Source organism: Tyto alba, unplaced genomic scaffold, assembly GCF_018691265.1.
Source record: "Tyto alba isolate M040663 unplaced genomic scaffold, T.alba_DEE_v4.0 Super-Scaffold_20000042, whole genome shotgun sequence".
NCBI classification, from domain to species: domain Eukaryota; kingdom Metazoa; phylum Chordata; class Aves; order Strigiformes; family Tytonidae; genus Tyto; species Tyto alba.
Window position 1 is genome coordinate 10,414,132 of NW_024881293.1, and position 9,602 is coordinate 10,423,733.

A 9,602-nucleotide genomic window follows, 5' to 3' on the forward strand; every position below is an offset into this window, starting at 1 on the left:
CTAAATAGGATGCTTGTATGCGTAAACCCAGGCAGAAATAATTAATAGGTGCAAAAATAGAGGCCTAGTTTAGAGGTGCTGATATTTTGGCATTACTAATTACAACGCTGCATTAATGATTTGTTGCTGGGTTGAGCTGAGGGAAGAGCTAGCTGGAGGGAGCTGGATGAAAAACCCAGTCACATCCTCAGGAAGATGCTCAGGGGCCTCGGACCTGCTGTGACATCTGCTGGGGGTGGCCCATTGCCAGCCAAAATGCCTTTTTTTCTTCAAGTCCGGGCAGCTCCAGGCCCTTCCTTGAGAGGAAAGCTTACAGGTGGGAGCGGAGCTGTTGCTTCAGGGTGGCTGATGGGTCCCTCCGGGTCAGGCGGAGAAACAAGGCGGGGGGTTAGAAATGCTCAAAATGTTCGTGTTTCAAGCAGCGTTCGCTCCTGGTCGGGGAAGTTGCCGTCACGGCAGCCCTGAGGGAGAAACGACGGCCCTGAGGGGGAAAATGGCGGCCCGGAGGGAGCGAGGGAGGCTTGCTGTGAGGCGGGAAATGGTGGCCCTGAGGAGGTGATGGCAGCTGCGAGGGGGGGTCCGGCGGCGCCGCGGAGGACTCGCCTTGTGACGGGAAAACCGGCGGCGGGGGCAGGCCGGCCCGGAACGGCGCTGCCCCGGAACGCCGTGTGCGGCTCCGCCGGGCCCGCCCGGTTCCTGCGCCGCGCCGTCCCGCCGCCTTCCTGCGCCCGCCCCGCCGAGCCGCCGCTCACCCGGCCCGGCCATGCTGCGGCCGGAGCCCTTCTGCCTCCTCCTCCTCCTCCTCCTCCTCCTGCACCTCGGCCGGGCCGCCTCCCCCGCTCCTCCGGCCACCCCGACCCCGCTCAACGGCACCGGCGCCGCCGCGGGGAACGCGACCTGGCCGGGCCCGCCGCCGGCATCGCGGCGGCCGCCGGGCTCGGGGCTGCGGCCGGGCTCGGGGCTGCCGGTGCTGAGGCGGGCCGTGTACGTGCTCAGCGCCCTCTCCGTGCTGGCCGCGCTCTATTTCCTCCTGCGGGCGTTCCGGTGAGTGCGGACCGGCCCGCGGCCCTTCCCCTGCGTCCCCCGGGCCCGCGGGTTGTGCCCCGTTTGCTCTGGATCCCCCCCCCGCCCACCCCCCCCGCCAGGCCGGAGCTGAGCTTCCCTGTGCATCCCTCCGGCTGCATGTACAAAACGCCGCTGTAAATAAATTCATGCCGCTGTTAATGACCCAAGGTAATTAGCAGCGATGAAACGTCTCCTCGTCCCATTCCTTTATCCCCTTTGGCTCATCGAGGCCCTGTCTCCCCGCAGACCTGTCGTGTGGCAGCGTGCTCACCCTGTGCTCTCCGTGTCCCTCAGCCCTAGGTCAGAGGGACCCCGAAATGAGCGCAAAACTCATTTCAGGTTGAAGAAACCGCAGCGGAAGAAATACGGCCTCCTGTCGAATTACGATGAGAACATAGAGATGGCCTCACTCGACAGCGATGAGGACACGGTGTTTGAAACGAGAAATCTGAGGCGGTAAGTGGGTGTTCTGTGTGTTTCTCTTTTCCTTGTGAGGGGCTGAGAGGCTCTTTTTCTAAAGGCGTGGGAGCTTTGGCACAGATCCTATAGCCAGATCTGCATAAATTAGACTAATGTGTGTGGTCTCTTTGTGTTGGCACACAGACTTTATCTTGCCTTTCTTCATTTTCTGACCAAGCGCACTGAAAGGGACGTACCCCAGTTTGTTTGGGGCACCACTTTGTGCCTTGTGTTTAGCAGGCCCGTAGGAGGGAGAGACAGCCCTCATGTCCAGTCTGAGCCTCCCTGCATTAGACAGGGAAACAAAAACTCCTGGTTTTGTCAGTTTAGGAATTGCTGCCAAGTCACATCGCAGCTAAAACTCATGGTCTTGTTGGGGCATCCATTCCTGCTTTCACAGCGATGTGCTTTCATCCCGTAGATCAGGCAGGTTTGATTTCTGTGGAGGATGTTTTTTTAAAGTGGAGGAGGAATGTTACCTCGGTGTAGCTCGCTGTCTGGCCTCTCAGCTCCCCCAGCTGTTTTGAGGGTGGTAGTGATCTTTCAGGTTGTACATGCTCACTCTGATGCTGGGTGTCTTTTTTTTTTTTTTTTTTTTTTTTTTTCTTCCAGATGATTTGGGACCAGTGGCACCAACTGCACAGACTGACCGAGGGGGTGCAAGTCCAGTGGCATCACCTTACCAGTGCTCAAATTTTATTTTTTTACATTTGCTTATAATGACTAATAATTAAACACTTCCATAGCTGGGGTAGGGGAAAGGGGACCAAACTTGTTTTCTTCACACACATTTTTGGGGAAAGGTGGAGCTGTAAGCTAAGTGATGCTGCATTGGGTGCTGTTAACTGCACAGAGAGATGCTGAGGAAAACGTGACTCCTGGATCAGTGCTCAGTATTTGAAATCGTACTGCTCTGGACTCAATTACTGCAGCTGTGTCTGCTGGCCCATTGGTATTTTATAGGTGCTCATGTCCCTCTCTACTGACTGTGGCAGTCAGCTTGAAGTATCAGGCGAGTGGATTTCTTTTGCAGGCTGATCCTCTCTTAATGCAGCATCAGGTTACTTCTTTAGGAATGTCTCTGTAATCAAATCTGATCTGATAGGAGCTGGGGGAGCTCTTGTTGTCTGTTACTAGTGTGGTGGGTGTGAATAGCGTTGTGTTAGCTCAGACAGAGAGCAGCTTTTGGAATGAGTTAAATGCATCAATTTTCTTGCAGTGGCAGTGTTAGCAGTTACACATGATAATACAGGTCATTACATGGGTTTACACAGCAAAGACATGTTTACAAATTAAAGCTGCCACTTATCCCAGAGGAACATTTCTCCAAAAGAGCAGTCGGTTGTGTAGCCTGTGGGGCTGCGAGTGTTCAGGCTGTTCTGCCCAGCTCCAGTGGTGTGTTCACCAGAGAAATGTGTGACATCTACCAAGCGTCTGGATTTTGTCCTGCGGCCTCTGCCTGAGATGACCTGAGAAAGAGCTGGAGTGCTGCGGTGTGAGTTGGAGAACCTGAACTGCTAGTGTGATGAGTAACCTGTCTCTGAGCATCTGATGACTGGAAAAGGAGGACCCAAACCCCTACGAACTGTGATTCTTAAGGCAAGACAGCCCTGGCTCAGAAATAATCTCTTCTTGAAGGGTACTGGAGTTTCACTCCATTTGCTGGTACTTGAGCAATGTCCCACTGTCAGCCCAGCAAACTGGGATGGTTCTGTGTGGGTGTTTGGGGTCTTATTGTGTGGGACCAAAATGTGAATGTGTTTAGACGGTCATTGTTATGTGGGTCTGCTGCTAAAATGATAAAAACTGCTTGCAAAGTGCTCCTGTTTATGGCACGTTTTAGCCTTGAAGGGAAGGCCCTTCCCTGAAAACTATGGGCAGTGCAGGCCTGTCCCCTAAAGTCCCAATTCTACCCCAAACTGGTAGTGCCTTTGTTCAGGAGAACCCAGGGGAGTTACTCTGCAGGCCAGGGAGCTCCCGGCCTGACCTTGCCTTTAAGATGAAGATCGAGAATGTCTTTGGAGTAACGGCTCCTTTCTTTTGGTTAGCAAATCCTCTGTAGATAACGGGACAAAACTGACAACAGAAAGAGCTGGGCAGAAGGGATATCCTTGTCAAACAGCCAGGACAAATGGTTTTGCTGCAAGTCACAGGGGAGCTCAGGGTCTAGATGCTGCTCTGGAATCCCTCATGAGGCAGCTGAGTGGTGAGATCCTGGCGCTCACTGTGCCAGGGGCAGGGTTTCTCAGTGCAGAGGGGGTGAAGTTTCCTGGAGAAAGGTCACCCCAGGTGCTGGCAGCTCTGTCTTGCACACGTGCAAAAGATTTTTAAATATATATATATTTTTAGTAATGCTGTTATGTGAACACAGCACTTGGACGTGCCCTAATTTCATACCATTTGTATCCTTTCATGCCTCTTAGGTACTTTCTGCTTGTTTGGCTGATGCAGAGATGAAAGCGTTTGCTGCGTTCCTCTGTGAGGACAGCAGTAATGGCTGAAGCTGGCCGTTGCTGCCCCTTGGGTGATCAGAGAGCTTATTTGTGTGGTTCGTGGTGGTGTATCTCCCTTGATCCTGCGCAGGCTGGCAGGTCTATGCACATACTGAGAACTTTCTCTGGCTCTTCAACTCCTTCTACAGAGTTGTTTCTTGCATTGTGCCAGGTAAAGCTGACTGTATTTCAGTCCACTGGTGTGCCCTGGCTCAGCACTGTGACTGACATGCTCCTTGGCCTTTCTTTATCTGAGGTGATTAACTTGCCCATTCTTTAGGCTCTGCTCTTCACTGGGCAGACGGGTTTACAATTTTTAAGTTTCCTTACCTAGCAGGAGTGGATGATTTTTTAAATGTTAACAGTTGGATGATTTTAATCAAAGAGTGCACCTCAAGCCGTAGGTTCTGCCATGAAAATAATTTGGATAGAAGTTTACTTTACTGTAATAAGTATTTAGAATTTGAGCAGGGAAAGATGTGGAGGGGTACAGCCAGAGCACGTAACGAGGTCCTTGTTCTGGTACTATGCAGGCAAATGGTTATTAAGGTGAAGGCCCGGAGGGTGTGCCAGCCGAGCGTCTATGCACCACGTACCTGTTTACAGAATATCTCTGCTGGCTGTCTTTAAAGGGGTGGAGAATAAAAAGTTGATTGGGGGTTGAAGTGCAGCATTGCTATCACTTTTATTCTGATTCTGTTTTGGCTGGAGACAGGTTTGAGCTGGAATCAATGACCCTGTGTGACTATTTCCATTTTCCCCTGAAGCATCCTGTATCTCGGAAGCAGTCAGTAGTCTGGATTTGCTCTTCACAGGCCAAGACATTGCATTCCTGCTCTGTTCTAAATCATTGTTAAAGGCATTTTCTGAGAGGAGAAAACAAGGACACTGATTACAGAGCTGAGACTCCTTCGAGGACAAATCTATTGCTCGGCACAGCTGTTGCTGATCTCCATTTCTCCAGGAAGAGTAATTTGGAGCTATCGCAGCAGCTTTGCCGCACAGCGGTGGAACAGTGCACCCATGGGCAATGAGCGTGAGGCCAGTGCAGGCTGTTTTGGTCAAGGGGGTTGGATCTCACTAGTAGTAGTGGCTTTTAAAGCCTTGCATTATGTTTCCATAATAAGAGAGCAGTTCAGTAGTTACTTCCGTTACAGTTTTAGTTATTCTATGTATATCTGATACCTGTGTTGATAGCCTAGTAGGTCTCTTTGCAACGGTTAGATCCTCTAGTAGTTTTTCAGAACAGATTTAAATACACGGATGCAAACAGATGCACGTGTGCTCTGAGCCAGCTGTGTGCTAGAGCTCTGGCCTGGAGCTGCAGGGCTGCGCCTGTGCAGGGCTGTGCTTGTACGAACACGCGCCGCTGCGCAGGGGAGCGTGTGCCTGTCCCTGGGCAGGCTGATGCCTCACCAGCTACTGCTGCACTTTTCTTTCTGCAGAGTAAATCGGGGTGTTAGTGCGAGGCTTTCCTGCTGGCCTGGGCTCCTGCTGACCCTTGCCAAAAAGCTGTTGGAGCTGGCGGGCACGGGGCGATGACGACTGAGAGCAGAGTGCGCGGTTCCCTACGATGCTGCGCATTCGCCAGCCTGCATGTGTCACAAGTGACTGCTACAGAGTTCTCTTAAAACAATCACTATTGTTTAAGCCAAAGCCTAATTTCAAACGTTTACATAATTGCCTCTCTGATCTTCTTGGAGGGCCGCATCGAATCCTCTCCTGTTGATACTGAACTCCTAGGCGAATCGACTGGACCGTCTGCTGAGGTTAATGAGATTGACTGAGAGCAATATGAGCATCAGCTCTCTATTGTTAATAACGTGCTTCTGTTTTGTTTCATTTGTACGTGTGACTGGAATGGGATCTGCAGTGGTGGAGTGCTGCGAGACGGACCTGTGGTCTGAGCAGATTGCCAAGAAGTCAATAAACCAGCACTTGAGTGCATTGTGTCGTCTGCTCTCAGAAATGGAGGAGCTAGTCTTTCACCCTCCTGCTTGAATTGTTGATTTATTTTTAAATAGCAACCAGTCCTGTATTGATTGATTGGTTTACCTTCATTTACAGCATCCTCCCTCCATTGTATCTTGAAACAAATGAAATAAAGCATTCTGTTTCACCCCGTGCCTCCATGGCAGCGTGCTTGCCCACCGGCATTCAGGGTGGTTTTGTGGGGCCAGTTTGCTGCTGAGCTGAGGGGATGGTGCTGATGGAGCTTTTTTCTGCCCTCTGCACATCGCCTTGTGCTCTGCCTGGCGACAGAGCTGCTCCCTTCTTGTGTGCGAGACCCACGCTTCCCTCCCATTGCCTGCTGCTCACCTTCGCCGATCATCTTGGGGTTTGTTTCAATTTTCTAAAGTCTCCTCCTCCCGTTCCTTTCTCCCTGTTCTCACTTTAATTCATTTTCTTGTCCAGAAGACTAAGTAAAATCCCTGCAAGGGTGATCCCAGCCTCTCCGCAAGTTACATTTTTTGGGAGTTGGGAGGGAGAGGCTGTCCCCTGGGGGGAGGGGATGTCCTGGCTCCTCAGCCTGAAGATTTAAAGCCTGAACAAAATTAAGGGTGTTGCCTGGCACGAACATCTGCATTTCCCCCATCCTGTGGCCGAGGGTGGCTGTGCAGGTTTCGGTCGTGTAGGTGAGCGAGTCCCCTGTGGTCGTGTCCCTCGGTGGTGCCCCGGATCAGGGGGCTGGCGAGAAGGGCAACCCTGTAGATGGCACTCGCAGACCAAAGATGCTGGCTGATGGGGCACCGGCAACACCTGGCGAAGCTGAAAATAAATCCCAATGGCTTAAAAAGACAAGTCTGCCCTGCAGCAGCTTGCCAGGACGGGGCTGGAAGTGCCCTCTCAGGGGCTGGGGGAGCAGCAGAGTTTGGGGCTGCTCTTGGGGTGCGGGTTACCTGGAGAGGGTTTCTCCCAGCTGTGGGTGGTGCTCTCGCCCCTGGCTTCATCTCAGCTGGGTTTAACTGAGCCCTGTTAGTACTTGTCCATAAAGGCTTTTTATGATTCTGGGACAGACAGAGTTTTAAGATACCCTAATTTGATTGAATTCAGCTGTAGGCTCTGGAGCTGAGTACCACGAGGGAAAGGCTTGTCTGTGCAGAGCACAGAGTTGTCTTTGGCTAGTCCAAGGCTTGGCATAAACCCCAGCAGGGCTAAAGCCTGGCCCCAAAGTTTGGTCCCTTCTTCAGGTCGTGTTTCCCAGTCCATGTGCCACCAGTACATGTGGCACAGCGTTGCACAGACATGGGAGAATCCAACCCTACCGCAGCAGCACCCCTTGGCGTGCACCTGGCCTTGCCCGGGGAGCATGATCTGCAAAATTAACTGCTGTGGTTAACGAACTAATGGAGAGTGTTCACCGTGGCAGCAGTATGGGCAGGGCAGCATCATGCTTCCAAGCCCTGGTCTGTGTGAGATGCTGGGGGCGGGCGGTGGGATGCAAGCCAAGAGCTTGTTCATGCTGGGGGTCAGGGGGCTGGTAGCCCCAATTAGCACTAATGGCCACGGCCTGTGCCTGCTGGATTAGCCAGATGGGTTGTCCTCCACACCAGTTGCCTGGCCCAGTTCTCTGCTCTGCTAAAAGCCCGAGCTATCACCTTCACTGAGCAGAGGCTCTCGCTGGGGTCTCCAGCTGGGGACAAGTTCAGGCTGGCTCTGGCTGGGATTCCAGTCACAAACGCAAGCTGGCGGCATGGATCTGCTCTGAATTTATTTTAAACTCAAGTTAAAGTGCTCTTGATGCTTTGGATGCAAATTTCCTTCCTTGAAATGGGAACTGCAGGCCGTTTGCTGAGTGCTGGTAAGCTCTTTTGATTTCACTAGCCTGTTTGCTGCTGCAGCATTGTACCTCGCCGCCGTGCTCCATGGAGTGCAAAATAACCTCTGCGGCAGGTTTCTGGGGGAGGAACCACCTCTCGGCTTTCTGGTGGCATAGAAAAGTGCTTTTCTTGCTCTCTGTTCCCAGACCTGTTTTTTAAAGAGGATTCACATATAGAGCTGGGGTTTTTTGGGTGTGTGTGTGCAGACAATAGTCTGTGTGTGTGAGATTTCTGGTCAGTGTATGGATGAAGAGGTGGCCCAAGTCCCTCTAGTCACCTAGGGAGGGAAAAAGAAGAGAGAAACCTAGCGTTTCGCTGGGTCTAAAGGATGTTTCGGTCATGGATTTCAGAGTTTTTTATCAAGGAGGTAGATTCATCTAGTACCGCAGAGCAGCCTGGTGTTAATAGGTGGCATTCCCTGCGTGGGCAGATCCCCACGCCCTGGGCAGGGACCGGCCAGCCGCTGTCACGGATCACACCGTGAACACACCGGGCCCTGGGTCCCCGTCTGTGGACGGGCAGGCCGGGGGTTAAGCCTTGTGTTCTGCTTCTTGCTTCACGCGGGTCACCCGCGCTTTAGATTTCACCTTTGTGAAATAAGGAGACCTGAGGAATCTTGTTCACGGCTGGCTTGCAACCCACGCTCGAAACCCCGAGCTGGGCTGGGACTGGCCGGACACGGCGTAAGCTGCAAGATGAGTGAGGCAATGAGTGGTCGTGGTAAGATGTTGCAAGTGTTTGGTTCCATTTATTGCTAATGCGGTTGCTGAGCGGCTCTAGGGACTTCAGGGGTGACCAGGCCTCTTGGGAGTGGAACTTCCACGCACCCATTTTTAGCTGCACTCTCAATTTTGCTCCCATCTTTCTGAAGGTGCTGTCGGTGTCCCTCCAGCCCCGGGGGTTCCTCGCAGGGAGCGTCTGTGGTAGTTTTCCTCACCAAATGTTGCAGACAAGATGGTAGACTTAATCCTGCAGCGCCCTGTGGGTACTGGAGTCCCTCTGCAATTGCGTCTCCGTGTTTATTGTGGGATACAGGCTGCATGTTGGGAAGGTAGCTGGAAATGTTTGAAAACCTGCTGTAAGTCTCCTCTGATGTCTTTTCTGTTCCACTCAACAAAGCTCCTCTACACAACTAGCAGGATTCTTCTGTATAAAAAATTAGTTGGCTTTTTGTCTAAATCCTTCTTCTGATCTTTATTTTTTTCCCTTACATGATGGAAAGGTGAATGGAAGTGGCACTTCAGCCACAAAAGCCTTTCCTTTAGAAACATTGGTTGTTTTTGTTTTAAAAATTTTTAAAGGGGGCTTTGCAGGGGAGACTGGAGAAGCATTTTCTTTTTAAGTTACGCTAGGGAATAAAAGTATAAAGGAAAGAAATGATCATAACTATACTGGCAACAGAACAATATTTTTTTTTTGAGTACCAGAGCTAATTGAAGAAGAAATTCACACAACAATTTTTGCAATCTAAGGATGAGTAAACATTAAAGGGGATGCTGTACTTCTGATGCATGCTAATGTATGACTGCATGCATGGAAGGGAGAAGATGTCCCTAAAATTAAATTTGAGATGAACATCTCAGATGTTACACTTCAGTATTTTCTTCTTTACGTCGCCAGATCAAAGGCACAAAGCCCACGTCCAAGGATACCTGTTGAGAGGCTGAAGCTTCAATGCACCTACAAGATGAAATTGCTAGAAAATGGGGATGTCTGGTCCGACTCGGTGGAGGTGCTTCCACGGACTGTGGGATTGCTGTGGATC

General features: G+C 51.4%; 1 protein-coding gene across 2 annotated transcripts; it reads left to right on the forward strand.

Moving 5' to 3' along the window:
• Positions 1-516: 516 nt before the first annotated feature.
• Positions 517-6,135, forward strand: FAM174C (family with sequence similarity 174 member C). 2 transcript variants are annotated; one of them, XM_042794962.1, is made up of 3 exons: positions 517-1,044; positions 1,360-1,521; positions 2,137-6,135. In XM_042794962.1, the coding sequence occupies exons 1-3, from the start codon at positions 764-766 to the stop codon at positions 2,138-2,140; spliced, it is 447 nt and encodes a 148-aa protein (XP_042650896.1). In that variant the 5' UTR covers positions 517-763; the 3' UTR covers positions 2,141-6,135. The 2 variants fall into 2 exon arrangements, with proteins under 2 accessions (XP_042650896.1, XP_042650897.1); XM_042794963.1 differs by having other exon boundaries at positions 518-1,044; positions 1,405-1,521.
• The last annotated feature ends 3,467 nt before the right edge of the window (positions 6,136-9,602 follow it).

Coding starts and splice junctions, on each gene's coding strand:
- FAM174C (XM_042794962.1), top strand. CDS start 764: ATGCTGCGGCCGGAGCCCTTCTGCCTCCTCCTCCTCCTCCTCCTCCTC. Junction 1,045..1,359: donor TTCCTCCTGCGGGCGTTCCG/GTGAGTGCGGAC, acceptor CGTGTCCCTCAG/CCCTAGGTCAGAGGGACCCC.